Source organism: Neolamprologus multifasciatus, chromosome 22 (genome assembly GCF_963576455.1).
Source record: "Neolamprologus multifasciatus chromosome 22, fNeoMul1.2, whole genome shotgun sequence".
In the NCBI taxonomy this organism is placed as follows: domain Eukaryota; kingdom Metazoa; phylum Chordata; class Actinopteri; order Cichliformes; family Cichlidae; genus Neolamprologus; species Neolamprologus multifasciatus.
The window spans coordinates 18,372,752-18,391,384 of record NC_140459.1 but is presented as its reverse complement, the minus strand read 5'-3'; the positions used below and the strand labels follow the sequence as shown (position 1 = coordinate 18,391,384).

At 41.1% G+C, this 18,633-nt stretch overlaps 3 protein-coding genes across 4 annotated transcripts; 2 read left to right on the top strand and 1 right to left on the bottom strand.

Annotated features, from left to right (window-relative positions):
• Positions 1-632: 632 nt before the first annotated feature.
• LOC146493323 (lens fiber membrane intrinsic protein-like) lies at positions 633-2,794 on the bottom strand. Of its 2 annotated transcripts, none has more exons than XM_085147619.1 (5): positions 2,513-2,670; positions 1,865-2,073; positions 1,513-1,662; positions 1,280-1,414; positions 633-1,165 (listed from the first exon to the last, which is right to left on the bottom strand). In XM_085147619.1, exons 1-5 carry the CDS (start codon positions 2,530-2,532, stop codon positions 1,104-1,106), a joined length of 576 nt encoding a protein of 191 aa, XP_085003745.1. In that variant the 5' UTR covers positions 2,533-2,670; the 3' UTR covers positions 633-1,103. The 2 variants fall into 2 exon arrangements, with proteins under 2 accessions (XP_085003745.1, XP_085003746.1); XM_085147620.1 differs by lacking the exon at positions 2,513-2,670 and adding an exon at positions 2,698-2,794 and having other exon boundaries at positions 634-1,165.
• Positions 2,795-5,122: 2,328 nt separating this feature from the next.
• Positions 5,123-13,977, top strand: ubqln4 (ubiquilin 4). Its single transcript, XM_085147611.1, has 11 exons — positions 5,123-5,375; positions 6,933-7,084; positions 7,262-7,410; positions 7,510-7,772; positions 7,953-8,111; positions 8,271-8,493; positions 8,604-8,743; positions 9,168-9,251; positions 10,932-11,047; positions 11,126-11,291; positions 12,523-13,977. The coding sequence occupies exons 1-11, from the start codon at positions 5,232-5,234 to the stop codon at positions 12,673-12,675; spliced, it is 1,749 nt and encodes a 582-aa protein (XP_085003737.1). The 5' UTR covers positions 5,123-5,231; the 3' UTR covers positions 12,676-13,977.
• Positions 13,978-15,912: 1,935 nt separating this feature from the next.
• LOC146493321 (ras-related protein Rab-25-like) lies at positions 15,913-18,327 on the top strand. Its single transcript, XM_085147618.1, has 5 exons — positions 15,913-16,226; positions 16,757-16,952; positions 17,181-17,374; positions 17,555-17,635; positions 17,724-18,327. The coding sequence occupies exons 1-5, from the start codon at positions 16,190-16,192 to the stop codon at positions 17,846-17,848; spliced, it is 633 nt and encodes a 210-aa protein (XP_085003744.1). The 5' UTR covers positions 15,913-16,189; the 3' UTR covers positions 17,849-18,327.
• Positions 18,328-18,633: the final 306 nt, after the last annotated feature.

The following is an 18,633-nucleotide window of genomic DNA, read 5'->3' as shown; positions in this document are numbered from 1 at the left end:
GGAGAAAAGCACACAATATTATGAAGCTACTGCAGCCACGGGTGACCAAGTATGGAAACTTGGACCAAGGGATCTGTCCACCGACTGTTTACATTTCTCCCATTGTTTCTGCGTCATTGAGTAGCCACGCATTCATTACCTGAACAGCTCCTGCTCTCTTCCTTTCAGCTGATTCGAGAAGTGGATGAGTACCAAGAAAAAGACGGAAGCAGTTAGTAAAGATAAAGGCAGTAAAACAATCGCTGGCTGTGGACCCTGCCCTGGTGTGTGCCCCGGTCCGGGAGCTTGGCGTTCTTCTCAGAATCTATTCTGCTGTTTGTAGCCTGTTTGACAGACAAACACAAACAATCTCCCTCTAGTTTTCCATGAGCTGTCAAGCCTTAAGGGGATGTCAAAAATCAAAGGCAAAGCTCTGCCTTTAAACAACAGCCCAAAAATGAACATATATTTTTCTATTACTTTGGGGAAATCTTTGTCAGATGTATTGAATCTGATAGCTTCAGGGGAAACCCCGAGACAAGAATATTCACCACAGAGGTTTGATGTGCTGTTCTTTGCTTTGTGGATGAATATTTTTGCATTACATATATTCCTCCAGTAGAGTTTGCTTATTAATAAAAAGTATTTCCATTAGTCTGCGGTGCTGAAAGTTAAAGGAGTGACTGTATAAAAATCTGATCTACAAAAACAACAACCTTACCAGGTATTTAATCCCTGATTTGATGTTTAATATAGTGGCCCTACATTCCTCATCAAATCTGACTACCTTAAGACTTCCGTGGTGTTTTAGTGCTGCCATCTCCTGGTGAGATTTCCACACAAAGCTTAAGCCAGTAACAAATTACACTAGTAAAAACAGCATCAGTCATGTTATAGCTTTATTAGTTTCGTTTGTCCTCTATATTGTTACTGTGACTAAAAAAAAATCTGTACTGCAGTGACTTTTTAAAAACATGCTAAACCGACCATCAAAGACCTCCAGCATCGGTATAAGACGTCATCTCTTCAGTAGATCAGTCAAGGCCACCTTGATGGGTTCTGCCTTTCGTGTATTCGAAGAGGCAGCGTGTCTTTATTTTCTTAAACAAGCTGCCTGTCTCGCTCTAGCGTGGTCCGGTTCCTCTCCTGCATTCACACATTCTGTAGGCACATATGTAGAAAATACCTGCAACAGGCCGAGATGAGGCTTTGATCATCAAATATTCGAATGGTCGGATTTTAGGTATTTAATGGTAACTTAAGCAGTTATTGACTTTTGCAACTGGATGTCCTTTCTCACCTGCAAAGAAGGTCATGAGCATCGCCACCCAGCCGAGTATATATGACCAAGAGAAGCGCCAGTCACCGAATCGCTTTCCCAGGAAGTTGATTGTCACCCCGGTGTAGATGGCCATCGCCAGGAGAACAAAGAAAGCTGAGAGGGAGATTGGGATGCACATGTCAGTGATTCTAGTGTCATTATTACTGTTTCTGTTGGTGTGTTTTTGCCAACTCAAAAGAAAGACAACTCACTTGAGACAAAAAACATTATTCCTGCGGCAAAGGAGCGGTTGAACCTTTCAAAGGAGGAAAAGTGCGCAAAGGACATGATGCCAGCAATGATGCCTGCAAAGCACGACATCCCTGAAAGGATCATGAAGGCCCTGGTGGCATTCCAGTAAGCTGGGTGAAAACAGACAGAAATGAACAAGGCATGTATGACAGGATTGTTTTGATTGTTGAGCCAAAGAAATTCAATTGATTTTATTTCACAGCCATGTCAATATCAAAAAAGGAAAAACAAACACATAAATGTACACACTCCTTTGATTTGTTACAAATACTGTGGCGGTCCAATGGGCTGAAGACACCCTGGATCTCTTACCTATGCTGTCGGTCTGCATGTAGCACTTGTTGGACATGCAGTACCTCCAGAGACCCTGGTGGGCATAATTTCCAGACAGTCGATACTGCATCCAGTAGTCCGTGGCAGTGGAGACCACTAACAGGATATTACCCACTATGGCACAGAACAGGCCCCCTCCCATGAAGCTGTACATTTTGAGCAGAGATAATGGGGCCGCTGTAGAGCACCTGTAAAAACAGAAGACGATAGACACATTTCTTACACTGTAAAAGCCCGTTTGATCAAAACCTGCAAAGAAAAGGTTAAATATGTCACAGCTGAAACAAACACCTGCAGTGTGTTTCTGCCTTTGCTCTGTGCATATGTGATAGTAGAACATTACCCAACCTAAAATACGTTAAACAGAAAATTAAATGTTCATGATCATTCAAATTATCCCAAACTCACACAAAGGCGACAGGAAAAAAGGGGGAAAGGGAGCTAATTATGAATTTCTTTTAGCCCTGTTTGAAAACAGCAGATAAAGCCAACCAAGTACAAGTACACTGGAAGAACATGAAGCTGATTGAAAATATTACTCTATGTACAATCTTAGAACGATCACAGTTTTAGCTGTTTTTTGTTTTTTTTACGGAAATCCAACATTTGATTAGCAGTTAACATTACCTGTTCTTTAGAGGAAACATTACTGTGACTTGAACAAGCAAAATCTGTGTAACAGCTGCTCTGTGTGATGCCGCAGTTTGTTTCTCATGTCACGCCGGTTCTTCTTCAGCAGTAAGTGACCATGAACACAAACGTGACACTGGAGGATAAACACTCAAAAACAGCAGCGAAATCTGATCCCTTACCTCGTTTCTGGAAATGCACCTTTCTCTACTGCCCGCCTTCCAGAGGTAGATAGAGTAAATACGAACAGGCAGAGGGGGAGAAGAGAGAGCAGGCTGGAAAGAGAGCGAGAGAGTCAGAGACAATACTACAACTGTAAAGTTGTCCCCTCTGATTTTTTGTTGAGGAAAGCAAAATCTTTTGCTGCCATGAGTCTCGCTCAGTGAGATACACTTGAATGAAACACCACAGGGGCCACGGTGCAAATGACACGCGTGTGCGTGTGTGTGTGTTTGTGCGTGTGCGTGTGTGTGCAGTCTCTGGCATTTGTGTGCCCTTAGAGAAGGGGTGTTCCTTTTGGGGGGTTTTGTTTGTTTGTAAATGGCTTGCTCTAGAACTGGGGATGTGCATAGGTATGCAGGACTGTCAGTGTCAATGCAACATGCTGAAGCAAACACTTTTCTTTCAGCTCTTACCCCCTGTGGCAGCATGTACAGACACATATAGAGGCAGCGCTCTATACAAGCCGTATCTCTGTCACAATTTAAACCTGATACAGTATATGTTAAAATCACGAGCTCTACCCTGCAGACTAGGTTATAAAGGAGATTTTTAACTAGTTTAAAACATTTTAAAAACAACTTATATGATTCACAAAGTGAAATAGGAAAAAACACACCACACACTTGGATGTTTGGTCACTGTGAAAATACTCACTGACGTGGGGAATTTCTCTCACTATAAACCTTATCACACCCACACACCCTTATCCTAAACCTACCTATGACAAACCTATGATGCTTTTTAGCAAATCTGTCCACTTTTTCTAGATACAGTTACATGTATATTGGAAAAGGGGTACATACATGAAAATCATCTATGCTTAGTTGATTGAGATTCAGATCACTTTATTAATGCCAAAGAAAGGACGATTTGTTTGCATCTTACGGACACAACCTGCTCACACAACCTAGTCCTTAAACACAAACACTGTTGCATGTCAAGGCAGAGATCAACAAAGAATGAGGTCATGGGAAAAGAATTAAAATAAATACATTAAACATAAAATAAATAAACAGGACAAGTGTCTAAAAATGAATAATCATAGAAAAAAATAATCTAAATGGACCCTGTCAGTGTTGAGTAATCTAATAGCCGAGGGAATGAAGGATTTAAAGTATACATTTGATCCACTCTGGGGTACACAGAATTGGTGACCTAGGAGGAACTTCCTGAAATCAGATGAAAAATATGTTCAGGATGGTTAATAATGTTTATTGCCTGCTTCATTATCTGATTTTCCAAAGAGTGAGCACAGACGTCTCTGCTTGGCCCCTGTGACTTTGAAGCAGGTGTTAACAATACTGCTCACAGAGTTCATATCCTTAATAGACAAAACACTAAACCAACAGATAAAAGGAAATGTTAAAAGACTTTACCTAAAATAAATAAATAAAAAACACAGCATAAAGGTTCATCACAAGGGTTAATTAATTAACAAAAACCTATAGTACTGTGCAAAAGTATTGATCACCCTATCGTGTCGTTATATTTTGCTTCCAGAGAGCCAGACTTTCCTGTAAATTTATAAGTGGTCTTGAGCAATAGTTCTACAGGCTTTCTGGAGGCCTTACTAACTTATTCTTTGAATGTTGATGTTTTTTTCTCTCATTTTCAGTCCAGTCATAGTGCCTGGCCATTTTTAAGCCACCTAACACTGACCTATGAATCATTAAAGCTTAAAGAGGCACCTAAACTCACGAGAGTAATCGCTGTTTTGTCTACACTTAATAGATACCTTAGTAAAGAACCAATTTACATGTTATTTTAGGCACAGACTATCACAAAAACACATGATTGTTTTACATTTCTATAGCTGAATCTGTGAAAAAGGCCAAAGATGATGACACAATTTGATTGGCATAAGACAGCAGTTTTGCAATAAAAAGTTGATTACCAAAGAGCTAACCTGCTGAAAACACAGCAGATGATGGATGAAAGTCACGTCCTTAAGGGCGTGACTTCCTTAAGCCCTGATACAGAACCTGAGAGATGCATCTGGAAATTCACTTAATTTGTTTACTATTACATTTTTTATTTACAAAGTTTTAGGAAACTTTTAAAAACATTTTGATTCTACATGCTTTAAGTTTAAATAAATTTTGTTTTGTTTTTGTAAAGTTTGAATAGAGAAAACTGATAAATGTATGAAAGCTTGGGTGGCTTATCTCTCACCTAATACCTAAATAAATAAATAAGAATACACATAAAGAATGTATGTAAGATACCCGATTTGCTGCCAAAAGCCTGATTATAATGCAGACATGTTTTAGAAAGTCATTTCCGATTTTGTTTATTTGGGAGGTGGGGATGTTAATCACACGTGTGATGTTTTAGAACATCCGTTTCCTCTGGTGATACATGTGATGACCAATGATGACCAGGCAGAGACAGCGTACATACGGGAGCTTGTGAAATTCGTTCTGGAAAGAGGTTTGACCTCTCATGATCCGGAAGCCGACGCCAAGACCCGAGCTGTTCCATCGGCGGAGTAAAGATGGCTGACCAAGGCGCCGCAGATCCTGGTAATAACAACAATAATAAACCTGAAGCCTCCGAGGGAACTATTATAAAGGTCACAGTGAAAACTCCTAAAGACAAAGAAGAAATCGCCATCGCAGAAGATGCCTCTGTTACTCAGGTTGGTTGGGTTTTGCTGGTGGGGAGCTAGCTGCTGCGCCTCTAACGTCATGCCTCTGCCCACAAGTTCAGCTAGGAAGCTAACGAGCTAGCCCTGTTAGCATTTGTCGTCACTCTAGCCGGCAACCAGGGGCTTTGTGAAATTAAAGGGGCTGTGTGTAGCGGAAGTGTTGCCGCTTAGGGTAACAAATGTTCGGTGATATTAACGTTGGTGACATCCAATCGAGGAATATGACCACACATCAATAGATGAAATTGCGAACCGGTTAGCCTGCTAAGTGTTAGCACTTAGCAAGTTAGCCAGCCAACTTGCTAGCAGAGCCATTAGCTAACTATGTAGCCAAACAAGTGTCAGCTGACGCTTTAGTTATGCCACTACCACAAGTAGGAACCGATATAACCGATAGCTAATGTAACCACGACAGGGGTTTCGGATTTACAACATACTTTAATTTTCTGTTTCAGCCCGACGGCTTTAGCGAAAGCTAAACTTTGCTTTCCCTCTAGAACATTCTCAGTGCTGCCCCTGAGTCATTGGGCTTTCTTGGGAATATACAGTTTCTCAGTGTTACTGTTGGCTTGGCGACGTGGGACAGTGAAAGCATAACGCAGTCTTTTTAATCACAATAAAAGGATAATCTCTTCAGCTGTGTTTGTTATGGCTGCGTTGCCACTGAATGGTTGTGGTTTCACCGTTCATACATGCTAGCCATGTTCTTTAATCTGTTCATGCACATGGGCCTGTGTTTGTTTGATGTACATAACATTTAGTGCAATGACCAGGTTACATGTATAAGTATTAAATTGTTTAAGTTGCATTGTATAATCATGCATATTTACTTGTGTAGATTCTGTGCTGCTTTTACACTGAGGCTGCTAGGCCCCTGTGATACACACGAAACGATAGTACTCAACAATTCTGGGCCATTATTAAACCATGATACTGATTCCTTTTTTAAATCCTTCTTTTACAGAAAGCAGTCTTAAAGCTTTTCATGTTTTATCAAACAGAGTAAAGTTGATGAAAAGTAACAGGTAGACATTGACCACTACCCATAGGTACTCTGATTTTCTAATGGGCTGATTGCAGTCAGGAAGGCCGATTATAGGGTGCTAGTGATTTCTTTTTCCTTTGTCGTTAAAATACTCATCAAAGGTGTACTTTATCAATTAGATACGAATGGTAGAACAAACCATATGCTAATGTTAGGAAATAGGGGCAAGAGGAGGAGTACACCCATTACAGGTCGCCAGTTTTTGCCAGAGGGAAAAACTATTTTCTTTTAAAGTAATTTTCACAAAGTGTTGAAAGACTAGTGGTAATCTGATAGATTTAGAGTGCATGGTCCCAGATAATAGGATATTTAGAAATGGCATCTGTAATGCCAGAGGTTTGCATCAAAACAGAACCAGATAATAGCAGCATGTCACGTGAGTTTAATCATCTCTTCCTTTATATTGTAATTTTCATTTCCAGTTTCTGTCTCCATCTCTTCTCTTTTTGTAAGACATTTTCTGGTTCACTTCTTAAGTTTGTTACTTTTTTCTTGTCTTTTAGTTTAAAGAAGAGATCTCGAGGCGGTTCAAAGCCAAACAGGACCAGCTGGTTCTGATTTTTGCAGGGAAAATCTTAAAAGATGGCGACAGCCTCAGCCAACATGGCATCAAAGATGGCCTGACAGTGCACTTGGTCATAAAAACAGCACACAAGTAAGTCAACAAACCATGCTGATTCAACCAAATGCTTCGTGTCTGTCTTCAAAAAGGATTCATTAGATTTACAGTTCAGTCTTTTTTGTGCATTTGGATTCATGTTTCTCTTCAAAGCACAAGGCGCTCACAGCATTACTAAGTTTGTCTTTTGCCCCCAAAAAATCCTCTCTGTAGGGCGGCAGATGGTGGTAGCACATCAGCCTCTAGCTCAACATCCACCCAAGCAGGCAGTACCTCCACTTCAAATCCAGGCACCAACCCCTCAACCACAACAGGCTCTACTGGCTCAGCCCCACCACCCACACAGACGCCCAACATACTGAGTAAGTGCAACTTTGTGTAATTTTATACAGGCAGACACCTTTCACTATTTGAGCAATGCAGTGTGTTTAACCAGCACTCTCCAATCTTTCCTCCTTCAGCTGGCTTCGGTGACCTGGCTGGTCTAGCTGGACTGGGCATGGGCTCGGCTAACTTCATGGAGCTGCAGCAGCAGATGCAGAGGCAGCTTATGTCCAATCCAGAGATGCTTTCTCAAATTATGGAGAACCCGCTGGTGCAGAACATGATGTCAAACCCAGACTTGATGAGACAGATGATTATGGCTAATCCTCAGATGCAACAGTTGATGGAACGCAACCCTGAGATCTCCCACATGCTCAACAACCCTGAGCTTATGAGACAGGTAAACAGAACTAAGAAGGGCTGAATGTGTCATTCAGGTAGCACAATATTAAATTCCCACTATATTATCTGGCTTTTTTTTTTTTTTTTTTTTTTTTTTTTTTTAAGGATTTTACAAGCTCTGTTTAAAATTATACCTTGATTCAGTTGCTTCCTTTCCTGTTCTTATAACACCTCACAGACCATGGAGCTGGCCAGGAACCCAGCCATGATGCAAGAAATGATGCGCAACCAGGACCGGGCTTTGAGCAACTTGGAGAGCATTCCAGGAGGATACAATGCTTTGCGGAGGATGTACACAGACATCCAGGAGCCCATGTTTAGCGCTGCCAGAGAACAGGTATCTGTGATGAATACTTTCTGACAAATGCTTTGTTTTTGTGCACTGTTGGTGCTTGTTGAACTTCTCACTCATTCTGTAGTATTTGTCTCTTTTTTGTCAGCATTGCATAGCTAGCAGTATTCTGACAGTTGTGTTTCCAAATGTGCCTTTTTGTAGTTTGGTAGCAACCCATTCTCAGCTCTGGGAGGGAGCTCCGAGTCTGGTGCCCAGCCATCACGGACAGAGAACCGAGAGCCCCTACCAAATCCATGGGGGCCACCAACTTCTTCTAACCCTTCTGAGAGTGGAGGGGGCAGCACGGGGAGCAGTAGTACCACCGCAGGCACCACCCCAAGTGTGTCGAACCCTCTGGGCATCAATCCTGGCAGTCTGGGAAATGGTAAGCCAGAGCCAGCCTGAATTCCTTAAATTTAATATTATCTAACTATCAAATTTTTGATATTTTTAAATTTCTTGTGTATATTTTCTATTGTTTTCTTTTTATTGTAGGCATGTTTAACAGCCCAGGCATGCAGAGTCTACTGCAGCAGATCTCTGAAAACCCTCAGCTGATGCAGAACATGCTGTCTGCTCCCTACATGCGCAGCATGATGCAGTCACTGGCTCAAAACCCAGAGTTGGCCTCCCAGGTAAGCTTAAAGATGGATACAAACACACATTTAAACATACATATAATGCACAGCCATGCAGAAAACAATTAAATCTTTTCCTGTTCAGAATGTGCATCAGACAGGTGCACATGTTTATACATAGACAAGTGGATCATAATGAACAACTCAATTTAAATGTACTGTCAGTATCAGGTTAGCCACTGGCATTAAGACAATACAGAGATTGTCTTTTAAGCTCATATTTAGAGCAGAGCAGCTTAGTGATAAAGTGCTGCTGAGTGATACTAAAGACATATTGATTAGGGTACAGCATCAGTTTGAAAGCTGTGGTGAGGTGCTAAAATGAATTTACTTAATTTTTCTATTATTTTAGTGAGTAAGCAGCATAGCCTGATGTGGAATGATCATTTTGCTTGACTGTATTTCCCCTTCTCTCTACCAGGTTTTGATGAATAACCCATTGTTTGCTGGAAACCAACAACTGCAGGAACAGTTCAGAGCTCAGCTGCCTATCTTTCTGCAGCAGGTACAGCATATTTGTTTAGTTTAGTACCGCAGTTCTAGATTTGCATGTTTTCTATAAAAGACTGTAACAAAGAATGGAGCTGATTAGATCTGCAGGGTGGCATAATGAGCCTCAGTCTATGTATCTGCCGAGGGTACCTGATGAATTATATCATTAAATAATATGTATTTAATACCTGATTTAGAAGTTAAAATACATTAAACACATTGAAAGATGAGGAAATTACGTGTTTCATTTATAATTAGAAGTGAATTTGGCATTAAATAAAAATGGATTGGATTTATATAGCGCTTTTCAAGGCACCAAAGCGCTTTACAATGCCACTATTCATTCACTCTCGCATTCACACACTGGTGGAGGCAAGCTACGGATATACAGTAGTATATCAAATGATCACCCAGAAGGGTGGAAGTGACTGTCGGTTTCATAGTTAACAGACTCCATCTGGGCAACCAAACCACAAGACAACAACACACAAACGGCTCCCTCACAGGTGCTGCTGCGCTCACTTAGAGCAGTGCTGGCAAATGTCCCAGGTTCTTTAAATAAAACTGAAATCTGAATATTAGAAGAATCTCCTGAATAGTTGTTATTTGTTAGTTGAGTCGCTTTCCCACTTGAGTTAGTTTTTGGATAATTGCATCAATACATTTTCTACTGTTCTTCTTTCTCACATGTACCACACAACATGTCACAAATTTACAGCAAAGTGCCAGCTTTCAAACTATTGGCAGTACTTCACAGGGTTCACTTGAGGGAATTACTGGACCTAGCATGCAGGAAATATTTGCTAACAGTAAATGTAGCAGAATATTGCCTGTGGTGCTGACACAGCAGCACCATTTGACAAAGCATGAACTCTGTACTAGGTAGCTGGAAAATGTTTGATGTAATTGCGTCTGACTTTTAGTCTGTGAAGGTTCTCAGTCATCGTAGTCAAAGGAGCTTGCAAAGAAAAGCGTCTGGACTTCTTTAAGTTTCTTGAAGACGTTTCACCTCTCATCCGAGAAGCTTCTTTAGTTCTAAGGTCAAATGGTGGGGAGTCCCAGATTTAAACCTAGTGGGAGAAGATCCCCCCCACAGAGGGACAAAAGGACCCCCTGATGATCCTCTAATTGCCTGAGCTACATCTATGTCCACTGTGAGCAACCTTCCTTGAACAGAGGCGGTGGTTTACGACACCAACTGTCTGCCATCTATAATCCAGTTTTGAGTTCCCTCCCCAGACGCCTGAACGCCCACTCACATCCTGGGCCATCTGACCTCAGGAATTCGCATGATAAGGTGGGGCCAGGTTTCACAACGAGCTCACCCGAAACCCTGGTTGATTGGGGCCCACACCCATTTTCACACCTTGGCTCAGGTGATTAGAGGATCATCAGGGGGTCCTTTTGTCCCTCTGTGGGGGGATATTCTCCCACTAGGTTTAAATCTGGGACTCCCCACCATTTGACCTTAGAACTGAAGAAGCTTCTCGGATGAGAGGTGAAACGTCTTCAAGTAACTTAAAGAAGTCCAGATGCTTTTCTTTGCAAGCTCCTTTGAGTCTGACCTTTTAGGTTGTCCAATGCACCTCTGTCAGCTGAACAAACCTGCAGTGCATGCGTGAAAACAGCTGTAACGCTCACACAATGTAGACTGCTAATCCTTTGACAATTTAATTGAACTGTTGGGTTGCAGATGCAGAACCCAGAAGCTCTGTCAGTGATGACCAATCCACGGGCCATGCAAGCTCTGATGCAGATCCAGCAGGGCCTACAGACACTGCAGACAGAAGCACCAGGCCTCATGCCCAGGTATGCTAACACACATATAAACATCGTTCATTTTTGAGGTGGATATACTCTCTGCTGTTAATTTTTCCTTCATCCTAGTTTGATGCCAGGTGGAATTCCTGGAATACCCACAGGAGGGGCCATGCCCACAGAGAACCCTGCATCCTCACCCAGCAGTGCTGGAACAAACACTGCCCAGCAGCAGCTGATGCAACAGATGCTCCAGATGTTTGCTGGAGGAGGAGGTGGAGGCGGAAGCGCAACGGTACACATGCATAGGAATTACAGTACTGTGTCTTGAGCCACATTTCTTTTTATATTTTGGTAGTAAAATAGGACATAGTTCCAGTGTTTTATTGAAACATGGAAAAGTATAAAAACTGAGGTTTTTTTTTTCAGTTTTAACAAGGTTTAAAGTCAACATTTGGTTTCACTATCTTTATTCTTCAACATAGTCTGAACTCTCTTAGGCAGCTGTTTTGTCATGTCTTCGGGAATAGATCTCTAGGCTTCTTGAAGGACATTTAAAGCTCTTCTATGGCTGTTTGCTGCCTTTTGTTCCATCCTCTGTCAAGATCATCTCACACTGGATTTTGACATACCTCAGCCTTTTCTCACTGTTTGTCCTCCTTATGAAATGGCTTCTTGACAGCCGCCTTCCGTTTAGACCATATATGATGAGACTTCAGTGAGCGATCCACTGAAGGACCAGATGTACCTCTCTGGTCCTGTGTCAGGTCTTTGCTGGAGTTTTTCCTTTGTCTTAAAGGTAAAGTCTGTAAAATCTCACTAGATGTCAGTAGATTGCAAATTGCAGTTAACTGAATTCAATTTTTCTTACCCCTCTTAATTCAAGTGTGTAATCATAGCTACAGTGAGCACTGGGGTACACACTAGACTTTAAAATATTTGAATAATGTCAACACTTAGCAATGAATAAGGAATAAACTTTGTAAAAGGTGTCCACAGCGAGGTGATGAGTCGCTGAAGCGTACTTCTGGCAAATGACAGCAATAGTGTGATGAGTTGTTGAGGATATCCTGAACTTTTCTGTCATCAAGTGCTGCTTTGTTTCACTGGTCTCTAGCTCTCTAGTCATATACATAAATATAATTAGGTGTAACACTTAATTGAGTTAGGTTGTTGTCTTTGGGTGGATGATTTATAGGCCTGTGTTAAGTGGTCAAATAACATTCCCGTGAAAATGGTCAGGTAAAAGGACTGGACTGAAATGAGTGGAAAATCAGCCAAAGAAAAACATTGAAAATCCTTCAAAAAGCCTTCTTGAGGATGCTTTTTAAAAGGACAGAAGAGTCCGGCTAAGCAAAATATAAAGAAATCAGGGGTGGCTCAAGACTTTTGCACAGTACTGTACAATTTGTGAACATGTGTGTTCTCAGATGAAATGCCTGCTTTACAGAAAAGAAGGGGGGGAGAGACATGGTCACAGTATGGTACTAGTATAATTTGTCTCACATCTCATTTTGTCGTTGTAGACCCAGACCCCAGAGGTTCGGTTCCAGTCCCAGCTGGACCAGCTTAATGCTATGGGCTTCATCAACCGCGAGGCCAACCTGCAGGCGCTCATAGCTACTGGAGGAGACATCAATGCTGCAATCGAGAGACTTCTGGGCTCACAGCCCTCGTAAAGACATACAGTACCTAGTGATACACAGACATGCGCATACATACCTAACTCACAAAAACACCCAGCATCTACAGAGAACCAAAATAAATTTCAGTGTATTGTCCCCAACTTAACGGAACGAACATGGGCAGGATCTATAAGACCTTCACTCTACATCTGTTCTCAGATCATGCTCCATTTCCCATACTTTCGCTCTTTGCCACCATCCAACCAGATCTCTGTCAAGAGTGCTGCCGTAGAGTTGGACTGAACCACTCTTACCGTAAAGGGTATTCTGGTGCAGAGAATAAGAGTGAAAATCTCTCCTGGAAAGGGATTCCCTACCATTTTCACTATATATTGTTTTCTTCATGTAAAACTGGAGTAGAGTGCTACAGGTTAACATTTTCATGATACAAATTGAACCCACGTGATGTGATTGGCATCTGGCTCTTTTTCCTACATGGCTACTGTGAGGTTTGCTGGTATTTAACTAGCAAATTGATAAATGAAGATTTTCTGATTACAGGTGGCAAACCTGAGTGTTAGCAGGAAGGTATCTTGTCCACGCAGATGATCCACCTTATTTCCTCCTTTCCTTGTTCTAAAGATTCTACTTAAATGGCTGTCGTTCCCCAACAGCTTTCACTATTTATTGCAAGCTCTTAATAACATGACATAATACGTCATTCAAGATAAAAGTGCCCACTCACAGGTGCAGTGGCTTTTTCCCTCTGAGGCACCATTGCTGTGCCTGCTGTCTTCCACTGCCCTATCATCAGTGAATTGCCTCACTCAGTGGGTTATTGAGGACCCTGCCCCAACTAAGCAAATTTCACACACCATCCAGAACTTTAGCCATAATCAGATATCACATCGCAGCGTCTCTGAAGCAGAGGGCGCAGTTAGAATAAGAATGAAACAAGTTTTCCTTTCGTTTTAATCTTATTCTTCATTTTAATTTCTCTTTTGAGGTTCAGTTAGTACCTAGAGGTGATTTGTCTCATCAAAATAAAATGGAAATCAAATGATTAACGAAAAATGAACGATGGAACGGCTTTACAAACAACTCTGGTACAGTGGCATCATAAATTTCTCAAATCAAGCCTAGGTTGTTTTATTTTATTTTTTTTATTTTTTCCTTTTGAAATTCTCAGCAATGTAGTTGTGGTAACCTTGGCAACTGCTGCTATAGCTTTGCTTTGTCTGTTGACCTCAACTGGGAAAAAAAAAAAAAAATGAAAATCCATCTCCGAATTGAACATGTTGGAACTAACTTTTAACAGTACTGTACTAAAAAAAAATAAAACATGATTTAAAAACAGCCCACACATGTGTCAGTTGATTATGAAAGTTGATTTGTATGAAGTCATTGAACTTTGTTTCTGTTTTTTGTTAAATATGAAATGTTGAAATCTGTAAGATTAAATCTACTTTTGGAGGGTTTTTTATTTTTATTTTTTTTGTTTTTAAACACAGTTGGCCATCCTTTAAGGTTGGTACCGCTAACAGGATGATATTTTAAATATTTTAATTTTAAATGCCTTGGAAGCTTGCTGAAAAGTACACAGATTACTATTAATGATGCTTAAAAGTTCCAGGAAGTGTTTTCATCTCTGATATTAATTTAGTTAGTTAAAATCAATATTTTCACTATTTGTAAGGAAATGTCTTGTCAAAAATGAACTTACTGTATATTATTTTTCTTTTCTATTGATTCAAATATTGTATTTCTTACAAAAATAACGTGGTAATTCCAATTTTATACAGTCACAAATAGTCTGTAAGACAAACATGTCACTATAACAATAACACGCTATCTTCTTAGAGTGCTGAGTTATGAATTACTGTGTGAGCCTGAACTGTTTGCTGGTTTGTATTCATATAGGATCGATTGTAGCTGTGTTCTGCTAATCACGATAATTAAAATACACTTTAAAAAAACATAAAGGAACATTTTGAACACATCAGATCTACAAAAAAAAAAAAAAAAGAAATCATGCTTGATATCTACATTGATATAGACTGGGTAATTGGTTAGGAATGAAAGGATGCCAGATATTTTAAAGGCCTACAAATGGCTAAATTTAAAGACAAAAGTGAAAAAAAAATGTGGCAGACTAGTCAATTTGACCAAAGCTTCAGTTTGCATTTGCAGTATGCATACCTGATAATGTCAGGGTAGGCTCCTAATGAGACTGTGGATGGTCTCCTGGGAGATCTCTTGGATCTAGATCTGGGCATCGATGATCTGGAGAATGAGGTGCAACCTGATGGTGTCAGATGGACTGAAATAATAATAATAATAATAATAATGATGATAATAATGTCCAAGAGGTGTTTTATTGGATTTGGGTCAAGAAAATGTGGGTGGGGTCACTGATACCAGTTCATACATCCCAGAGGACCTTCCTGCGCACTCTCGCCACATGAGGCCAAGTATTGTGCACCAGGAGAAATCCAGGACCCACTGCATCAGTGTAGGGTCAGATGGCAGGTCCAAGGACTTTCTCCTGATACCTAATGGCAGTCAGGGTGTCGTTGCCTAGCCTTCGTCCCTCCATGAATATGCCTCCCCAGACCATCACTGACCCACCACCAAACTGGTCATGCTGAACATTGTTACAGGAAACAAAATTTGTCACAGCTTCTCCAGCTGGTTTGTCAGGGTGAACCTGCTCTGATCTGTGATAAGCACAATTCACGAGTGGTGTACCTGCCAATTCTGGTTTTCTACACTAAATGCCAGCTGGGCTCCACAGGGCTCAATAGAGAAGCCTCAGTTACCCTCATGAAGTCTGTTTCTGATTGTTCGGTCAGAGATAATTACACCGTCAAATGCAAAACTAGATGAGGGACAACTGTCACTGTTGCCTCTCTAGTGCATCTGTTGTTAATCTCATCAACACTGAAGCAGCTGAAACTGAATAACAACCCCCGCTGCTTCTTAACTGATCAGTTAAATATCCCAGAAGTTTAACTGACTTGTTGCTATATGCTTATTAAATTCTGTTTGGGCAGTGTATTACATAATAGTAACCTATAAAGCACTCTCAACTCCAAGTTTAATCATCAGAAAGGTGGGGAATGATGACGTGTGTTTGCACACAGAAACCACCTTTTAAGTGAGGTCACACCACAAATGATCAGAATCAGTGCATGAATAGAGCAGCAGAGGGTGGAGACTCTTCATGACTACCTGCCAGTGGTTCTACCTGTTCCACCTGCTCTCCTCCCTCCAGCCCTTCTCTGGGTGTCAGCTGATGAGAGCTCAGGACTGCCTGCCCTCAATCTGAAGTTACCCACTATGCGTAGATAAAGAAGCAAGCGGCTCAACCAGTTCCCTTTTTTCTTTCCATTCTTTTCTTCGCCTTTGCTCTCTCTCCACATCGGAGAGAGAGACTCAGGACTGAGGCTGGATTTTTTTTCTTTATTTCTGTTTTTCTTTCTTTAAACTCTACTTTGGGAGCTAATATTTAAAGTGCCTTCAGGATATTTACTTAGCAAAGCAGGAACCCTTCGGCTCTGAGTGCAGTATGGGGTCTGATGATTCGTACAATTTTGTCTTTAAAGGTGAGTCATGTTTGCTTAAGCTGTGATTGTGTAGGAAGACATGAATGTCTTTTTCTCTGTGTATTATTGCGTATTTGTAGACAATGAAGCTGGCAGGTACAACTCCGGCTGTAGCTGCCTGCTGCTATTTCCAAGGAAGTGAATAGAGCAGGGAAAGTAGGAAGTGATCACTCTGTATCCATTCGGCTGTAAACCATTTAACCTTTGACCTATTATAGAAACATATAATCTACACGTTATAATCTTACAAAGAGCCTCATGAGCATGTGCATATTCCTTATTAAAAGAAACTTCCATTCATTCCAAAGTGAAATCAGCCCCAGGGGAGATGTGCCACGTCTGTGTGATGTCATAGTGTCTAGTGTCTTTTGAGGGTAACAGAAAGTCTGGATATAAAAGAAAATGTTTCGGCAAGTTACCATGAGATAGGTTTATCCTTGATTTATTCTAATACTCAGTGTTATTGGTATCTAGTTTTTTAATCAAATAAAGGATTAAGAGCCATTTCAATACCTGTTGTGTGTGTTTAGTGGTTTTGATCGGAGAGTCTGGCGTAGGAAAGAGCAACCTTCTGTCTCGCTTCACCAAGAATGAGTTCGCCCATGACAGCCGTACCACCATCGGTGTCGAGTTCAGCACACGGACCGTGCAGATTGATAACCTCACCATCAAAGCTCAAATCTGGGACACGGCCGGCCTGGAGCGCTACAGAGCTATCACCTCAGCGTGGGTACACACACATAAGCACACACACCATTTACGAATGAGTAACAGACACAATTGAGGTGGGAATTATGAGATTATCAGTGTTGGCTCACACATGTTTGCCAGTTTAAGTAACACTGATTGCACTGTGTTTAATTAATGGTCACACCTCTTTCATGCACAACACCTACTTAAAGGCATTGTTTCCTGTTTGAATGTAACACCCAGCCCATGTGTGTTCCTCCTCAGGTATTACAGGGGAGCAGTTGGAGCGCTGCTGGTCTATGACATTAGCAAGCACTTGACCTATGAGAGCGCAGAGAGATGGCTGAAGGAGCTGTATGACCACGCAGACCCTCACATCGTGGTCATGCTGGTGGGAAACAAAAGCGATCTGGACACTCTCAGGACCGTGCCCACAGATGAGGCCAGAGACTTTGCAGGTAAGTTAAGTAGTATTGTATAGTTATTTATTTAATGTTGTTTTGGAATATTTCTAATATAAGAGACTGATTGTATTTCTATGTCTTGCAAAAATTCTCAGATATGGTGTTTTCACTGCTAAATACATTTTGCTCTGTATTAATGTTTTTTTTTGTTTTTCAAACCCCGGTGTGATTCAGAAAAGAAAGGTCTGATGTTCATGGAGACATCAGCGTTGGGCTCCACCAATGTTGAAGCAGCTTTCAGTGAAGTTCTCACAGGTAAAGGTGCCCAGAAAGAGCATTCACAACCTCACTTTGACTTGTGTCCGTGTTGGTTGCCAATCTTCTTCGTCTCCGTTTTCTCCAGCGATCCATAAGAAGGTGGCCAGCAGAGAGGTGACCCGTGGCTCCATCAGTGCTGTGACCCTCTCCAGCCCCCTTGGGCCAAGCAGCGAGGCACAGGAGGAGCGCAAAGGCTGCTGCAGGAGCTAATAACAGACTGCGACACCCCCCCCCCCCCCCCCCCCCCAAGAAAGATCTGCCGTGTACATACTGAAGCATCACCATGCTTGACTGTCATTCAAGCGAGGCTTCTGCTTGACACTGAGCTCTCGGTGTTCAGGCCTCTTTCAGTATACCATCTGTACAGTATATAATTTACTGAATAAGTGTTACAAATGTTAATTCACTTTCACATTTTATACATATTTCTTTTGATGGCTGATGGGCAATTTCTGCATTAGATGACATTTTTTTCTTTATGTTTCTAGAAATACTTTGTAATGTTTTATTGCTTTTATAAAAGAACCCAGAGGGAACGTCTTGGAATAAGTTATTTATGCTTCTTCTATTTGCTTGTACTTGCGACAAAAAGTCATGAAACATCTCCATGAGACTCGAGCTATGTGGAAAAAGGAGATAAAAGGAGGTGAAATAAATAAAGTTATAGTTTTAACACACTAGCTGAATAAGACTGGTCCAGTTTGAATCAATTCATATGCTGTTAGATAAGTTAATCTTTAAAAAATTGTATTGGTGGAGTTAAATGAGGGATCAGTGAGACCGATGGTATTCCTACATCATCATAGTTAATGCTATTTTAGGACCAATCACATTGTTGTGTTGTCAGATTTATGACTTTTTGGGCGGTGGGACTAAAGTGGGGTAAGTTTGTCTTTACGGCTTTCTGACAAACATTGAAGTAGAAGTAAGGTAATAAAAAGAGCATCAAAATCAATGTAAGGAGCAGGTTGTCCTACTTGAAACCAAAAGTCACT

Bases quoted from the DNA above. Each gene is read 5' to 3' on its own strand.
- LOC146493323 (XM_085147619.1), bottom strand. From the start codon at position 2,532: ATGTTTCCTCTAAAGAACAG. The intron at 2,074-2,512 runs GTAATGTTAACT...CTGTTTTTACAG, and splicing joins ATGTTTCCTCTAAAGAACAG to GTGCTCTACAGCGGCCCCAT. The intron at 1,415-1,512 runs GTGAGTTGTCTT...TCTCCCTCTCAG, and splicing joins AATAATGTTTTTTGTCTCAA to CTTTCTTTGTTCTCCTGGCG.
- ubqln4 (XM_085147611.1), top strand. From the start codon at position 5,232: ATGGCTGACCAAGGCGCCGCAGATCCTGGTAATAACAACAATAATAAA. The intron at 7,773-7,952 runs GTAAACAGAACT...AACACCTCACAG, and splicing joins ACCCTGAGCTTATGAGACAG to ACCATGGAGCTGGCCAGGAA. The intron at 8,494-8,603 runs GTAAGCCAGAGC...TTTTTATTGTAG, and splicing joins TCCTGGCAGTCTGGGAAATG to GCATGTTTAACAGCCCAGGC.
- LOC146493321 (XM_085147618.1), top strand. From the start codon at position 16,190: ATGGGGTCTGATGATTCGTACAATTTTGTCTTTAAAG. The intron at 16,227-16,756 runs GTGAGTCATGTT...GTGTGTGTTTAG, and splicing joins GTACAATTTTGTCTTTAAAG to TGGTTTTGATCGGAGAGTCT. The intron at 17,636-17,723 runs GTAAAGGTGCCC...CGTTTTCTCCAG, and splicing joins TTTCAGTGAAGTTCTCACAG to CGATCCATAAGAAGGTGGCC.